This window comes from Semicossyphus pulcher, unplaced genomic scaffold, assembly GCF_022749685.1.
Source record: "Semicossyphus pulcher isolate SPU_LCO1_2020_fin unplaced genomic scaffold, fSemPul1.0.p SCAF_8, whole genome shotgun sequence".
Lineage (NCBI taxonomy): Eukaryota > Metazoa > Chordata > Actinopteri > Labriformes > Labridae > Semicossyphus > Semicossyphus pulcher.
The window spans coordinates 9,240,412-9,258,274 of record NW_027211759.1 but is presented as its reverse complement, the minus strand read 5'-3'; the positions used below and the strand labels follow the sequence as shown (position 1 = coordinate 9,258,274).

The 17,863-nt window shown below is 42.0% G+C and overlaps 1 protein-coding gene across 2 annotated transcripts in view; it reads left to right on the top strand.

Annotated features, from left to right (window-relative positions):
- Window positions 1-2,645: 2,645 nt before the first annotated feature.
- Window positions 2,646-17,863, top strand: part of wnt7bb (wingless-type MMTV integration site family, member 7Bb) — a 30,602-nt gene continuing 15,384 nt past the window's right edge. Inside the window, exons 1-2 of one of the 2 annotated variants that reach the window (XM_069685852.1) lie at window positions 2,646-2,716; window positions 9,913-10,139. In XM_069685852.1, the coding sequence (XP_069541953.1) occupies window positions 2,646-2,716; window positions 9,913-10,139 (298 nt within the window). Of the gene's footprint in view, window positions 2,717-4,898; window positions 4,982-9,912; window positions 10,140-17,863 lie in introns of those variants that run through there. The other variant, XM_069685851.1, reaches the window with a different exon arrangement.

Here is a 17,863-nt window from a genome sequence, read left to right as displayed (position 1 = left end):
TTAGTGTTATTTCTGAATTTTGATTAAAAAACAGATGACAAGATGGTATAAGCAGTTTTGGGGAAGTTACTTTGAAAGCAGTTTTGCAAGCGACCAATGACTTCAAACAGGAAGAAGCTCAACCACAGCAAAGTAAACCTGAAAGTTCAGCTACTTTATACTTTTTAATAAATATGAATCATCAAAACCAATGCACAAACTGACATCAAACATGCAGTTATACAGAAGTAACTAAGAGGCCGCTGCAAATGTTTGTATCAGCGTCTCTCTCTACACGCCATGGCCAGCCCAGTTAAGATCTGAACCCCATTAAAAACCTCCTGAATGTGATCAAGAGGAAGATGGATGTTCACATGACAACGAACAAAGCCGAGCTGCTTAAATGTATGTGCTAAGAGTGGCCTAACGTCACCCAACAGCAGTGTGACGGACCGGTGGAGAGCATGCCAAGATGGCAGGATTTAAAAACCAGGTTATATTGATTTGTGAACTCTTCCTGAGCATGAACTTGTTTCCTTTGCATTATTCGAGGTCCGGCTCTGTGCGTTTTAGGATTGATTTTAAGATTTTATTATTAACATATAAATTGTTAAATGACCTTTAAAAACTCATCTTTCATCAAGGACACTCGGAACTACAGGCCAGTTGCTCCTGGCTGTCCCACGGTCAAGGTGGAAGCTCAGGGGTGACTGAGCCTTTTCAGTTGCAGCTCCAAAGCTCTGGAACGCTCGGCCTCCCTATTTTCGGCTGTCCCCCACATTGCCTGATTTTAAATCAAACCTCAAAAGGCACTTTTATTCCTTGGCTTTTGGCTCTGGTAGTTACCTTTTTATTTTCTTGGTCTTAATGCTTTTAACTATTTTATTATCCGTTCACTTTGGTCAACGTTAGTTGTTTTTATGTGCTTTATAAATAGATTTTGATCGGTCTGAAAAACTTTTGTTTTTCTTAACCAGTCGTCATTTTCTGCAAATAAAAGACCTCAATGAGAATATTTGATTTGGAAGGCGGGACAAATGCATACAATAGATCAAATGTTGATTTTACACAAACACAAACCTGTAAATAATAGAACCAGAGAAAAACATATTTATGCAGTTGTCTCTTAATTCTTTTTCAGAGCTGTATTTAAGTTCAGTTATACAAATTAAGATTAAAAGCTATAGCCAAATATCTTCCACAGGTGTGCTGACAATCCAGCTTATTTGATACACCTGAAACCTCAACCCTACAACAGTCAGGAGAAAAGCACCTTTATTTCCTTTAATGGACTAAAAAGAGTAGATAACTACTTTCACTACTGTTTTCACCATGAAAATATGAACACAACAACCAACAAGCTACTGCAAAATGTAGTTAAATGCTTTAAATGTATGTGTTATTATAAAGTGAACATTTTGGAAACGCTCCCGATTGCACACATACAACATTACAACATATGAAGTGTGTCATTTTAATTCATCGTGTCTGGGTCAGAAATCCCTTAATGCCATTGTATTAACGACTAATGGAGCGCCCTATTAGTTTAATGTCATCATAACACACAAATTAATGCAATTTTATCTCCATTCAAATTAGCTCTTGAAACTGCTCTGCTGTATTTCACTGTGATTGTGAAAGGCCTGTCTGTCTGTCTCTGTATGTTGCCACCAGAGGGAGTCTTCTCAGTCAATAACAGCACCCAAAGGGGTTCACTCAGAACATCTGCACAGAATTCATCCTGACTCAAGCCCAAGTAATGGGGCTATTAATGATTTGTTTATGTTGTTTTGTTCATGCATTGCACTGTTAATCAAAGTGACTGACAGAACCTCACTCACAGATATTCATCATGACGCCAGCTCAGTATTATTAGTCATTATTAGTCATGCAATGGTAATTTTTATCCATGCAGCTGGAAAGCCAGTCCTCGTCTGTTCGGCTTTATAGGGCTTACTGTTGTGGTGAAGCCCATCTCTGGTGGGGCAATGCCCAGTGTTGCAAGCAACAGGAACCAGTCTAGCCCGGGCTGCGGGCCTATAAAAGGCCATTTCACTCGGTTCCTTTTAGTTTTCTGTACAACAACTACACGTGTTGAGCTCAGGCTTGAAGCCCGTCCCATTCCATGCAGATCCATGCTGGAGGAGGAGGAGGAGGCGTGGAGCCTTTTGTTACCTGTGTTAGAGTACCTGTTGCTGTAAGTTAGTAACAAGGGCTGCGTTTAAGATGTCTTTGGAGAGTAGAAACAGCGTTCTCTAAAATCTTTAGACTAAACAGGGTTGGTAGGTCTTTAAAGAAGGCTAAGTGCCGCTTTTTCTACCTGCAAGGCGCAGCAAATGGGAATGTTAATTAGGCTCCACCGTGAAACTAAGGACGAATAGGAGGCACTTCCTCCAAGAACTCATTCACCTCTCAAGTCCGACCCTCTCTCAAGTTTCATTTTGGACTTCTCAGCCACCTTTCAGGTCGTCCTCAGCATCTCACCTGTGCGGCCGGACCATGGATTTCACACGGTCGAGCATTTCAAACGCGCTTCAGATTCATGTCGCGGAAAACAGGCGCTTTACGTGCATCTGGAAGGGTTAGGAAGGCTGCCAATGTGAACGGAACGCAGCGTGAGCACTTTATGTTACAGTGCATGGCCTCTGGACAAAGTGGGAACGATCATGCACAAACCCCTCCGAAAGCGGAGTCTCTACGTGTTGCTGTGTTTTGGCATCATCTACCTCAGACTCGGGTGAGTTTTTATTACCTGTGTTTACCTGCGTGCACTGTTTTCTTCACTCGCGCAAACCTGAATATCAAATGTCGACACTGTGGATATTAAACTCTTTAAAGGACAGCATCTGCTGCCCTCTGACCTCACACTTAAGCACGATGTGAGAAATCAGTTTTCAACAGGTGTATGTAAAAAAGTATGTTAATCATTACATCCAAACGCCTGCACCCGGGGAATGTGTGGTGCGTAAAAGTGGCAGATCAGGTCTCATGCCAGCAGACTTTATGATCGATTCGCGCTCGCTGTCAGAGCAGTGTTTAGTTCACCTCATGAGACTCCTGCTCCTTTGTCGCAGCAGATAATTTGAGCCGCTGTCTGCGCTGCAGATCCAGCTCAGCCCTGCATACCTTCATTAATAGCGGCAGACTGAGTTGTATTTCCACATTCCATTGCCCCAGACGGTGTTTTTACCTGTTTTGCAATAGCTCACCTTGATGCATACACACAGGAGGACTTCTGTGTGTTCTCTCTTTTACTCATGTTCATTTTAAGACCCTAGATATACGCACAGTAGAATTATGGAGTATTATGTCAAACAATAGGAAGCTTTTGTTGATTGTTGTTCACACTTTGCATGCAAGGGACTTAAACTATAACTTATGTACTTCTAATAAGCCAAGGAGGCCTGATGTTTTACATGTAAGTATATGCATAATACAGACCGGCAGAAGGATGATGCATTGGAGCGTAAAGCTAACAAATTTTACGCATTAAGTATTAAAAGTTTATTAAGAGAAATATAAACTATAATACAGGCAATTTTAACGGTAAAATATCCCAGAAACTTCACGGCTCTTGCACTGATTTCATAGTGTCAGCCCTCCCTGTGAGAACCTCATGTGGAGTGAAGCGTGGAGCTGACAGATGCTCATATCACATGACAGCAGCTCCAGTATGAGGGTGAAAGTCACCCATCTCACTGTGTTTACCGAGCGCGAGCAGTTAGCTCATTCCATCCAGCCTTTGACCGTGCTCTTCATCTTTCATGGTACCCTCTTCATTCGCGCAGACTGCAGCCTGCAGGTGTTGAGTGAGAGTCACGATGCTGAGGCGATAAAAAAGCTCCTGCACTCTCTAAGCTCTGCGACAAAATCTCCTAAAGTATTTGATTTCTCTGCTCACATCCCGAGCAACAAGAGCGCGATTCTGCACCTTTAGCAACCCTGCCATCTGAGGAGATTATTATCCAGTTCTACAGCAGTCACATAATGAATCTTTGAATATTACAGGATGGTTGCCATAAGATTCTATCTGAGCGCAGCAGACAGGCAGACAGCAGGAACATTATAGACGCCTATAGGAATATTATAGTGCGACCACAGGAAATAATAAGGCCACTGAAACTCATATTTGACTACCGCAAACATACTTTATGTCTCTGAGGAAATATTACACGAAAACGTGTTTCCAGAGGACATACTGCTGTTCAGATCCCAATAATATTATAGGATTATCATAGGAGATAATAAAGACACTTTATGCTCACTCAAATAGACATCCTAACTGTAATATTATGAGAATCATATCTGTCAGATTATAAAGACATTTGTGCGTAAATCTGACACCAACTTGTTGATTCAGAGTGGCGCATCCTGCCAAAGAAATGTGCTGATTTTTTGCACATGGATGGAGCTGTGATGATGGTGTGAGGCGCGAGCAGCCAGCGTCTGTGTTTGTTTATTTTTGGCTGGATGGATGGAAGGGTGGTGGTGGTGGTGGTGGAGGGAAGGTGGGTGATAATGAATGAAAACCTCCTGCACGTCCAACGGGGATCAGATCAGTGTCACCCTATTGTCCCGCTGTGGCAAAGTGGGCGGATAGCAGTGTCTCTCTCTGCCCAATGGCAGGCACGACTCTCATGAGAGTGGAGAGAGGCACTTTTCTGCCATGCGAAATCCCTAAAACCATCATCATTCCGGCTCGGGAGCCCACAGTACTGTGCAACAGCCTCCGCCGCTCAGAGATGTCAGAGCCAATCTCAGCGCACACACGGCCCTGGGAGCTTGGAGCTGCGTAAAGACGAGGAGACGCACAGCACCTCTTTTTGATATTTGTGCGAAAAGGACTTAAAACCGGGAATTAAAGGAGTTTTTTTCATCCTGTCCGCGCCGTCGATCGTGGCCATTTGCTCAATGTCATCATGATCATCTTCTCGTCGCGCAGTGTACTGCTGTCAGTCTACTATCCGCAGATCTTCCTCATCCTGACGAGTGGCAGCTACCTGTAAGTTTGAGCCAATTAACGGGGTCCTTAATTAACTTCAGAGAGCGCGCGCGCTCATCCTCATCAGCGCAAAGACCCAAGGGTTTGTTTTTTTGCTCTGGTGCAGCTTTTCTACCGGACAACGCGCTTTATTTCCCTTTTTCCTAACCTTTAAACGCCAGTTCTAAGATGATTTTCTTCATTTCTACGTTTCCACAGATTAAGGATCGATTAGAAGTCGGTTATGTTTGGTCATCAGTAAAGGCACAGGGAGAGGAGGAAGCGAAAGCAGCCTTACTTACGCGATAAATGTGATTAAATTCTAGGATTATTTTTTAAACTCTTCCTTGTGTTAAACACGCGCAAAAGCCAACAGAGAATACACAACAGTGGGGATCACGCAGGGAAAAGATCCACGTGGGACCAAATAAATTAGCTGAAAACCTGAAGCCGTTAATCTGCTGATGAGAATGTCCCGTGAGGAAGCTCTGATGGTTTGTGTGTAGCTGTCTGAGAGCACATTTTTGTAACAAATATTTAGGTACCAGCTACACGGATTCATTTTGGCCACAGAGTGGCAGAGATGTTCAAGACAATCGGATGCTGAGATCCCCGCGAGCAGAATTCAACACTTTAATGTGGGCACTTTTTACGCATGCGAGCACCGTTAACCTGTCAGAGCGTGTGAACGAGCCTCTCTGCGCATTACCTCATCTCTGGGTCATTCTCAGCATTTCGATGTTATCGTTTGAACCCACATCTTAAACATATCTGCCTGCAACATGCACGTGATTGACGCTCTAATGCGCTGCGGCTTAGAAATCAAACGAGAATTGCTCTTGCAGGAGAACACTGGCTTTCTGAATGCTTCCAAAATAATTACTCACCCCTGCTGCCTCGCTCCTTCCTCTGCTGCCCGGAGACCCCAAACCTGATGCTGAAATAGATGTGGTTTTTGGTTTTCTGTTAAAAGTGGCCTACACTGCTAAGTATAGTGATGGCGTGCAGATTAAAACATACCATTGTTTGTTTGGATTATTTAAGTATGTTTTCTGTTCAGCATTAACCACAAAATACGCTTCACGGAGCACATGTAGATGTGGAAATGATGCACTAATGCCTCGAAGCTGCAGGACTCTTGTTATGAATGTTAAACTGTAACATTTGTGGAGCTGTGGGTGGCAAAGGAGCCGTCAGCAGAAGGATCTGACCATGCAGAGCTTTTTAGGCCATTGCACACCTCAAACTCCAACAGAGGAGTTTCACACGTAATGCATTCAAGACAGTAATCTGTCACAAGGGACTCCACTAATGTGATTCAGTTAAAAGTAGGATTGGGTTATGGATGAAACACCTCCAGTGTAATTCTCATCTGAAGATTAGAATTTGTGAGGAAGAAGCGAAGACGGAAAATCACATTCAGCACTAAAACAAATTTCCTGCTCTTGGAAAAAGACGAGCGTTTAGTCACTTGCTTTAGTTAAGTTGTGTCTCAGGCATTTCTGTGAGTGCATTCCTGGGTAGAGGATGCATGCCTGGGAGCTTAATAGTGTGTCAGTTAGGTTCAAAGTGTTCCGTGTGATGGAGTAGGTGGCTGTCAGCACACTGTATGCCGTAACAGAGCACAGTCTCTTTTAGGGCCAAAATGCCATGTGATCAAATCTGTAAGCTTCGGGACTGATTTGAGTTTTTCAGTCGCGTTTTGTCCAAAAGAATTATTTTGTTAATTGTTAAACTTGCAGAGTCTTTTGTTTCAATATAATTTAATGTTAGATTTTTAGTCGTTCTGTGACAGTTTCCATCTCAAATAATTAAGGATAAACATTTGTGTGTGGCTGCAGCTGTCCAAGGTTGCGTGCACAATCCTTATGTTCTATCTGTGCAAAAACTCATATTTAGCCTCTTTATATCAGAGGTTATGATGTGCACTTTACAGAGTAGGTGCACAACGTCACGCACACCTGCTGCTTAGTAAATTACAAAGCACTTCCCTCATGTCTCCATCACCTCAGCGATCAAACACTGCACACTTTGCATCCATTTATACACATTCATTTGCTCATATTAATGTATAATACCCGACACGTTAAATCATATTCCATGTTATATTTATATAAGACATAACTGACAGCAACAATCAGGCAAATACTGTGTAAGTGTAAGAGTGTCTGTATTCAGTCTATCTGATGGTAGATCTGTGACTGTGGGTGAGCTGCTTCCAAGCTGCTGCACACACACAGACACACACAGACACAGCACATGCCAAGCAAACAGAATCGCATTTGTGCACTTTGATGATTTCAGGGATTTAAACGCTTAGCTCCGGAATTCTCTGTTTGTTGTCTGATAGTTTCGGTCGCTCACGTTAGGCTACGATCCTGCAAAAAAAAAGCAGGTGAACGACATGAGAAACAGGCAAGAGGGCGAGTTTATACAAATTCTGTTTGTCAGACTTGAAAACACGAATGTCCTGCTGCATTAGCCTTTAAACGCCGCACTAAAACATCAGAGATATAAATAACTCAAATATATTTTATTGCATTTGGATTTATATACACAAAGCAGCCTAAGTCCCCCCTCTACATGCATTGTGCAAGGCCGAATTTCTCTCCAGTTGCACATTACTCGTCTTAATGAGCCTGACCTTTTTGTTGGTACAGACTTCATGTCATTGTTGCCATGAACGACCGCATATACAGCAGAGGGTCACGGAGGGTCAGGGGAGTTCAAGCCTGTTTAACAGCAGAGAGAGCAAAGGGGGTTTGAAAGCAGCAGCAGGTCCGAGTGTTTACTGCAGACACTGAATGCATCTGGTCACATTCGTTTCCTTTCAGGTGTGTGTTAAGGCCTTCAGACGACAGAGTAGTGATGCACAAAAAATGTATTATTGCTTATGATTCTCTTTTTTTTTTAAAATACAATCACTACTGCAGGAAAATGTTTACTGCATTAAAAAAATGTTCAGGAACTTTTTTAGAGCTGCGTTCGTAAATCCAACAGTTAACAAAAGTTTTCCTTGGTCTGTTCCCCCGACCGCAGCGAGAAGATCAAGAGTGTGTGTTGTCCTCTTTCTAGTAACAGATACTCGTCTCGCTGACGTTAGGATTTATTTGAACTTATTTATTTGAAGCCGAGATTTGTTTTTCTGTCTTCGTGGAGGAGTCGAGCGACCAGCTGTAGAGAGAACATGGACACACTGGAGTGATTTGTAATCAGTGATCACATCTTTGTTCTTAGTCAGAGGTCTCCTTCTAAGATCCCTGTGAACTCCTCAGAAATCATTGTCCCAGTCTCTCACTCAATCTTCCTCTCACTCCCCTTTTTTGCTGCCATTGCTTTTCGCTCTTGCCGGCGTTAGTTTTCCCCGTTTGTGGTGAGGCCTTTGGAGGTCGACGTCATACTTCAAAGCCGGCGTTCGTTTCTGGCTCCCCGTCCCTGACGTGTTTGAAAAGTATGTATCTACATGGTTTCGAGGGCTATAAACAGAAACTCAGCGCTTTGTTTAGCTGTAATCTGTTTTGGCTTTCGCAGCGGTTGCAAAGCCATCTTTAACATATGTTTTGATATTATCACATGGAGCCGTCGCATATGATGATGTCTCCCTGAAGGGAACTGAAATGGAATTGTGTCATTGACTGTACTGACCATTAATGCCCTACAAATGAAGGCGACCAGTGTTGGAAAACGTACATTTTTTTCCATGCAAACCACCCTTAGGATGTGGCTTAAAAAAATAGTCCCTCATTAAATTTATAGGCAGCACTTAACACTCTGAATTACTTTAAACACAGTTACACAAATCATATAGAAGAATAGTTGGTGTGACATTTAGCAGGAAATTAGCATGTTTAAATCCTGTATATGTGCAATAGTCAGGTCTGACAGCCTTTCACGCCAACCCGTTAGCATACAATTAACACAAAAACGCTTCTCAAACTCCCGCCGTCCAAACCAAAGTTTTATCCATCTCTTGTGTATTTGTTGTTGATTTTATGTATTTGAAAGGCCCGTCTAAGGACGGGCATTGCAAATTAGCCAAGGCTATAAATGCCGTTGCTTATGGCTAATGCTTCACACTTGTCGCTGTACAAATAAAGATTAAATAAATGTGCAACGGCCTTGTCAGACATCAAATTAGCATCTTGTTTTCTCTCTCTGGACTCTTTTACCAAGTTTCTCTAAATGCTTTGATGTTTTATGTCTCATTAAGAAGGACTGCACGATAAATCGCATTTTAATCACCGTCGCAGTATGGGCTTGAGTAATAAACCCATCGCAGAAGACTGCCTTTGTCGTAGTTAATAAGACAAACTGTTTAATGTACAGGCGCAGCGCATTCAGATCTATCAGGTGGAGGTCTGGATACACGGATCATGCATTTACACCAGTCAGCAACCGCCAGATTTATGTGTGTCTGCAGCTGTGAGGTTAGCTAGAAAGATAGCAGAGGAAGGAGAGGAAATGTGGTTCACTAAAAATGTCACTTCTGCTATTTGCAGGCAGGAGAGACAACTTGTTACAAACATAGGTACTGTGTAAAATATGCTAAACAGCAGGGAGACGCGTAGTTAAAGAAGATATGTTAATTTCAATATTTATTTATGGCATGCATAAAGCCATCGCAATATTAAAGAATGTCATTGCACATTGCAGATTGTTCTCATTTGGTGCATTATACATTCAGGTTTCTGAAGTTCCTCTAATCCACTTAAAGTAAAATGTTCTTGCAGTGCAGCTTTCACTTCAATACGGAACGTGAATCAATCACTGTCTGATCTGAAGCCTGTTCCTGGAAAGCCTCACAAAAGTGAGTCAGTCTGACCATCCTCTGGAGGTTCTAACCGAGTCTCTGTTTGTGTGTTTGTCTGTGTGTGCAACCATGCATGAATGTGTCGACTGGTGTGTGTGTGTGTGTGTGTGTGTGTGTGTGTGTGTTTCTCTTACCTGTGCAGGGCCCTGTCCTCGGTGGTGGCTCTGGGCGCCAACATCATCTGCAACAAGATTCCCGGGCTGGCACCTCGCCAGCGGGCCATCTGCCAGAGCCGCCCGGACGCCATCATTGTTGTGGGCGAAGGCGCTCAGATGGGCATCAATGAGTGTCAATACCAGTTCCGGTACGGACGCTGGAACTGTTCGGCGCTGGGAGAGAGGACAGTCTTCGGTCAGGAGCTGCGAGTAGGTCAGTCTGGGTTCTACCAAAAATGCGAAAGGCCAAAGTCTGTGCTTGTGTGTGTTTTTAATGTGTGCACCTGTTTGGCTGTCAATGTGAGAACCTTTTTGAGCTTTGACTTTTCCTGCCATTAATCACCTTTTCAAGTTTCTCTTCTGTGAAAACATTTTTAAGGGTTTCGAGGCATCATTTAGGAGTACGTAAAGGTGGTGTAAGGATAGATTTGGATTAATGCTTTGATTTAACGTCTTCTACCCTGCACCGATCTCTAGTACTCTCAAATGCACGCTGAAATAGCAGAGCTTTGTGCAAACTCTCGGATAGTAAAGGAGACTAGAGAAAGAATTGAGATAATTTGATTAAACAAAATAAACTGAAAAACTAAAAAACAGTTTGACACAAGAAAGGGACGACAAAATAGGTATTGGTACACAACCAGTCTTGATTGATATTTCACTTAAATGGTGCAAATTCTCAGTCAGATTTGCAATCAACAAATCAACAAAAACACCAGTCACTGAACATGCAGCAAACTCAGAGGTTTTTTTTGTACCACAAATCAATGAATTTAAGTACATGCATCAAAAGCAATGTACAAGATTTTACGTTTGTTGTTGCAGCTTTAAATATGTTTCCTTTGAAGTTCAGATACTTTTCTTACAGTCAGGATTCATATTTTGTAACTGCATAAAAAGGGAATTGAAGGGGAATTTCAAGGTTCATGAAGTTGAGGATTCCAAAGTTGTTATTGCTTCACAGTATGAATATTATCATTGATAGATTTTCACAAGCATGTGTTTTTCCCAGTTGATCCTAAATGGATAATTGAACCCAGAAAATGTGGATTTTGCATGTTCGTGGGATGCAAAACAGAGGATGCTTTTGATTGTCATTTGGTAATAATAATGTAGCTGACAATAATAATAAAGTGAATTTCCTATTAAAGAGGGAACAGCAGTTACATAACGAGTTTTTGGAGCCATTCTATTGTCTTAGTTTTTAGAAACAGTGCAAGAAGAGGATCAAAAAATGTGGTACCAGCACCCGGCTCTCTGAGTCCCATGAAATACGGCTCTTCACAAGCCAAACCCGAGCTGCACACATCACACGGTCGAAACTCAAACCAGCAACACAGTCGCTTTGACGCTCTATTGTATAATCATTTGTGTTGGCTTTGCTCAAGAGAACTTCATATACTGCTGATTCCAGCCCGTCTTAGCTGTCCTCTTTTCAATCGACATCGTTGTGTTGCTCCAGCGCGCTCTGGTTTCTGTTGATGTAGGTCCTGCTGGTTAGCACTGTTGGCTACGCTAACGTTATGGAAAAGCTACCGAAATGCACTAAAGCCCTAATGGGGAAAACGTATGGCTGAAAAATGATATAGCAAATGAGGAGACAACTAATGGTGTTATTGCAGAGAACGCTTGTTGAACAGAAATAGATGGACACATCTGTTGTTAATTGGGCACAATTGGTTGTGTCCACGGCTGGCTGGCTCCTGAGAGTGTGCACATACATGCAGGAAAAGCAGACAAACATTTACATTTACGATGCTTTTGTTCAAGAGACTTGGCATTCCGCGAATGTCTTCTGCATCGCTTTTATTTTACTGGGACTTTTATATATTTCCTTTCATTTAGAAGATGCTTTGTTGCCATTACGTTGCGGTCGGGCTGTGCATTTAATCCAGTGGCTCTGTTAACAATCACCCCTCTTAAGGAGAAGCTGAATTAGCTCCAGCTCCCTCCTCAAAAGCATTTTCTCTTTGTTGTGAATGTGGCGCTTTCTTTTGTAATGGAGCTCATGTTGTTTTCCTCAACACTCAACATCCCCCCTTTTTCTCCTCCTTTTTGCTCGGGTCTTTCATGCCTTCTTGAAGGCTGTACATATTTAGGGATGATATTAGGCACTTGTTGATCTGAAGCATCGGTTTATCTCCTCTCTGTAGTTGTAGGACTGATGTTTGTGGTTTTACATGTTACACTGTTAACCTCAAGTACTTTGTAGCATAAAAAATACCGCTTATACCGTTATCGCTCCTAAATGGAGGTTTGCAAACATTGTCTATTTCCTTTACATGCAGTGATTGAAGCCTTTCGACCTTTCGATGGGACATTTACATGCGATAATGCCGTCATGTGAATTTCTCTTATTTCGTCCTCTTGGTTGGTTTCCATGGTGGATCTGCTCAAATAAATGCTTCACGTGCCCGCTCTGAGCACTTGACTGTTGATGTCCAGTTCTGGCCAAGGATTGGATGACTATATGGCAATGATTGTCCAATAATGACGGGACTTGGTGGCCTTCTCAAAGAAGTATTACAACGATGACGTCTTCTTTTAGAGCAATGTGGAACTTGATTTTGTTCCCATAATGGATTAACCAAGACATCTTTGATTTGGGGTCTTTGATTACTAAAGAAAATAGGCAGTGAATAAGATCTAGTTTTATATAATTGTCCTTGTTTTAGTTCTTCACACACAAAGGTATAATACAGTAAATAGATAACTTTCTCAAACACAGTTAGACGACATCTTCAGCCCCGGCTTTGTGTCATTAGCACCCACCCTCAAACTACCTCTGTTTTTGATAGTTTCCTCCTTTTGAAAAAGCTAATTCCATGTAATTCCCGCATTACAGCAATGCAGGAGCGCAGGTTACCCCGTCTCCTTCAAGTCAAGATGTATTCCTTTGCTTCAAAACGTTTGGGCCTGTCGTCAGCGTTGGCATATTATGTGGAATGGCTGCACTTAGCACACACAGCAGCTCTTCGTCTTAATGGGTTGGTAAACAGATGCTTGTGCATTGATTTCCAGATTCAGGGGTTCAAGTTTTGTTGCAAAAATAAAATATCTGTCGTCCTTTGAGCATCAGTAAGTAAAAAAGTTCAAGCACGTACATGACGATGAGTTCGTTCTGTCCATAAATGCACTGGCAAGGGACAGATCGAAACAAGAACACACCCTTTCAGACACAAGTAACATTGTGTCATAAATGTGTTAGTGATAAACGCAAGTAAAAAGCAAGCCAAAGTTCAAAGATGAACAATAAATTAAGTCGCTGACTGGGACGTTAGTAGTGAAGAAAATAAAGTTGTACTGAATTGATTTGAAGTGAAGAGAGGAATCTTCTCACCACAGGGCATTTTGTCAATATAGACAAAAAATGACAACTCTGTTCTTCGCTCTCAGCTCGCACACGTCTGTTCTCTGTTCTCGCACATTTAAAGTGATGAGAACGAACTGCTGATGTGATGATCATCACTCAGCTGTAGAAACCTCAAAGTTCTTGTTAACTTATACATCTGTGGTTTATTTTAGATTGAACAAAAGTTTTCATTTTTTAAGTTTTGGCCATCATAACTATAGTTATGGGGGTGGGGGGTGTTATGATAATCATCTGGTTAACTTTAGGGCTTGTTTGAAACTAGTGATTGGTCCTACTAGAGTGGCTTGGTAGCGTGTTTTGGGGTTTTGTCTGGGCCTGTGCACATTAACGAGACCTGTGAGTGTGAGAGGCATGTTGGCGCCAACCGTCTTTCCTTACCAGAAATGATAGGTTGACTTTTTATTATGATCAATTATGCTTGTTTAAAATGGATCAGACTACTTTCTATAAGCACTCTTATTATATGGAGAGAGCCTTCTTATGTAGCAAGTTAATCAGATGAACAGCTTGTTTTTGTGTGTAGTAGAGATTTGGACGGTAGAACAATGTTACACGCTGTAACCCGTAGTTCTCTGCAGCTTCTCTGATCTGTCACTATGCTTACATGCACAAAGGAATGTGATTATTGGGAGAATTTAGTTAGTAAATGAACAGATCTTTTTGTGGTTAAGGTATTGGATAGTTATGTCTGTGAAGGTTCTCTGGGTCCTGGTAATCCAAAGCTTAATCCCAAAGGCAACTGGACTTGGTTGAAGCTCTTGAAGGCGTTTCACGTCTCATCCGAAAGGCTTCTTCAGTTCCAAACTGACTGCTAGAAGTATAAGCGTCCTGCTCCTGTAGCTCCGTCCACCAGTTTACAACTTAAAGCGTAGTATTGGATAGCTACCGCACATTTATAGCGTTGAATTTGCTCCTCTTTTAACATGCAGATGGAGAGTTCTTAGAGATGTCTAACCATTCACAGTTTTCCTTTTCCTTTTGCTATAGTCCTTTTTTTTGTTTGGCTGTCCAAGTGTAACATTGTGGGACCTTTTACAAGTGTGCATACTACTGGATGCAGGTGTGTTATTGGCATTAAGGCAGTGGAGTCAAGGTTTCTGCTGGTGGAGACTAATTGGGATCTGACAGTGCACATTCGGTTAAGCAGTGTCCCACCACGTCATCATTGGCGACCACAGACACCACAGCTACTGCAGAAGTCCGCCTCCAGCTTGAAACTGTTTAAAATTGGGCAATTTATTACTCTCTCTCAACACCTTATTGACAAAGTGCCATCAGCTCGCACACAACACCGCAGTTGTGATAGTTTTCCAGTGTCTGTTGCTCATGATTGAAGATGAAACCATGTTCTCTGACCATGTCTGCGTGTATTATGGAATTCTTTAGCATGGCATATGAAATCATGGAATACACCCCATCAACAAAATGTTCCAATCCCTTCTCCCAATCTGCAAATTCCCACATCATCATAATCAAGTAGAGGGGAAAAGCTATTCCCGTTCCGCTCCCATTTAAGTTTTTCATTCAAATCCCTCAAATTATGAACACTAAACCTTTCCCCCTCGCTCTGTGATCCAGTCTTACTTTTGGACTGCAGGGAGGAGATGTCGGCATTTTTTCAAGAACTAAAGATCAGCCGACCGCAAGTCTAATGCATTCTCTCTGTGCTGCCTGCGCTTGGAGGCAGCCTTTCTGTTCTGGAGCTGCTCCATGGTCTTACATTCGCTTTCCAAGAGAACAAACATTAATAGTTGGGTTATTGAGCATTACAGAGCCCAAGATATCTTCATTCAGCAGAGGTGATTCCGTTTCAAAGGGTGGTCACTTGATATTATATTCAGTCTTCTACTGTGAAAGGAAAAGTGTTTTCAATTCAGACGATGGCTTCTGCTGGCACTGTCCCTGCTGCCTGACACTCTGTTGAACACAAGACTCGAGAGTAGATGGATTGATGGAAAAATTAAGGCTCCCCATTCTTGTTTCAGCCCTATCCCTCAACAGTTTCTCTGTTTCGTGAAGAGTGTTGGCTCCCTTGTTATGCTCTAACTGACAAATTGGAGAACAACACCATAAACTCGCAGTGAGATTTGAAACTGGCAATTTAAATGCGTCTCTGTTTCCTCCGCAGAAGCAGATTTAGCAGTCCTTCCCTTGTGCCCTGCTCTGGTGTTGGCATGACTTGGTACCTCCAGCCTGTAAAAATGTGGAATGAATTATCCTGTGCTAACAGAAAGGGGTGTTATTGAGTGGCTTGTTGCACTCTATTAAGAAGTAATAATAAAATTAGAGACAGATCCATCAGCGAGGCAGGAGGGAAGGAGAGGGGTTCAGGATGAGAATGGCAAACGTGGTCAATCCTCCAATAATAATACTTGGCCTGGTTTTACAGATGAATCATTCTATTTGAAATATTTCTGTCGAGACTGATCCCATGACTGGGATTTGTAGTTGCATATTTAAGTGTTTTCCCCCACGCGTGAAGTGCAACGAAATCCCCATGTGGTTTCTGTTACACATCTCAAATAATAGACGTGTTTTTTATCCAACGAATTATCTTTGCCCAGACTTTAACACACATGCAGTATTACATGAACATGCTTTTTTACTCCCTGTTGCATATATTTAGTTCAATCAGATGATCAAGAAACTGCCCTCTTCAAGGTAACCAATGACCTTATTTGAGCAGCCAAAAGACGGGGGAGCACAATTTTAATCATGCTATTTCAACTGACCACCCTAAAACTTGGGTTGGCATCATGGTTGGTTTCATTCTAACCTTTTACAACAAATCTATTCTGTCACTAAAAGCAATTACTCTTCCGCTACTCACACCTGTGGTGTACCGCAAGGCTCGATTTTAGGTCCACTTGACCAAATAATGCACCGTCACAATGTATCTTTTTATGCTACGCAGACGACACACGGATATACCTTCCTTTGAGACTTGGTTACCATCAAAGCCTATAGCTGCTGTCATAGATTGTCTCAGTGGTATCACCATCGAATGGCACGGCATGGCAAGATCTTCTTCAATCGTTCAGGCTCCCTAACTCAGTAGATCTCATTAAGAGTGGTTTCGATGACCTTTCTGCTTTCTCGAAGCCTGTTGTCTTAAATTTAAGAACATTGTTTCATTCTCATCTAAGCTTCGAAGCACATATAAAAAAATGTGTCCAGTTATCTTTTCTCCCGATATGTACCATATTCATATGTACCATCTCAGGAATAAAATCAATACTCGCACACAGACCTGGAAAAAGTCATTTACGCACTCATCGACCACCATAACTCCATCTTCTCTGGTATAAACAAAAAAGTACTCTCTCTGAGTATTTCAGAGTTCAGCTTTCTAGTGGTTTTAACAGTTGCCATCACATAACCCCAATCTTGGCCTCTCTTCATTGGCCCCAATTTAGAATTGATTTTAAGATATAACTGATCACTTTTAAAAATGGTCATACCTTCTGAGTACGTTGTTTTTGCTTTCTTTGTCAAAGCCCTTTGCAAACACAAAAATAGTTATTCTCCTTCTTAAATGATATTTTGACTTGACTGGGAAAAGATTTAACTTGACATTCTTTTGCTTAACCACCTGAAATAGCGATGCCTGTCTCTTAAAAGACCTGCTTATGAACACCTTAGAGCTCTGTTCAGATTGCAATGCACTTGATGTCTGCGATTAGAGCTTGAAAATAGACACCTTTCAACGGCTACACTCAGCATCAAAGGCCCAACACTGGCCCCCTTGTCATGAAACGGCCTGCTCTGGTTACTTTCTGTTTGACTTTCCAGCCAGTTTGTCACCGTCCTGATTCATGCTTTCATCTGAAAGAGGTTTCTTGTTGTGCCGGCAGTGAAATATTACAAGAGTTCAATCATGCTGCCTCTGGCTCGTTGCACAAGAATAGATGCAGCACTTGAGCAGGTGAGCCTTTTTCTGCTGAGGGAATACTGCTGTGTATTGTTTTAGTAGTGCAAAAAAACAGGTTAGAGTTTATCAGTTGTGTAAAGATGACCAGATGGGCATGCTGAGGTAGAATTGCAGGCAGGACATTGTACAAAACAGCTGTTCAAAAAAAGATGCAAGGAAAGGTCTGTTTTGCTCCGTGACCTACATCATACCATTTTTTGCTTTCTCCCTCACTCTCTCTCATTTACGTCAGATAGACACTGAGTGTTTGCCCCAAGCTGTGCTTCATGACTAGAAACTCTTAAGATGCAAAATGGAAAACAGGATAGAGAAATGGGATAAAATATGTCTGTCAGCTCGTTCTCACTCCGAAGTGGTAAGAAAAACACTGCTTGTTAAGTGACCAAACTTAACTTACCAAAATATGACAACGTTACATCAAAACAAGATAGAGGGCACATCAGAAATGATGCTAGAGGAGAACCTACAGTGAGGACAGGTGACGTAGTATAACAGCATGAATGTCTGCTTTAGTCTAGGGTTATGTATGGGTCAAACAAAAAAGGGACTTTTAGGCAGGAGACCGCCGTTGCTTCCCAGTATGAAACAATAGTCAATTTGAGTTTGTTTAAGAACTTGACAAAGGCCTGTCTGT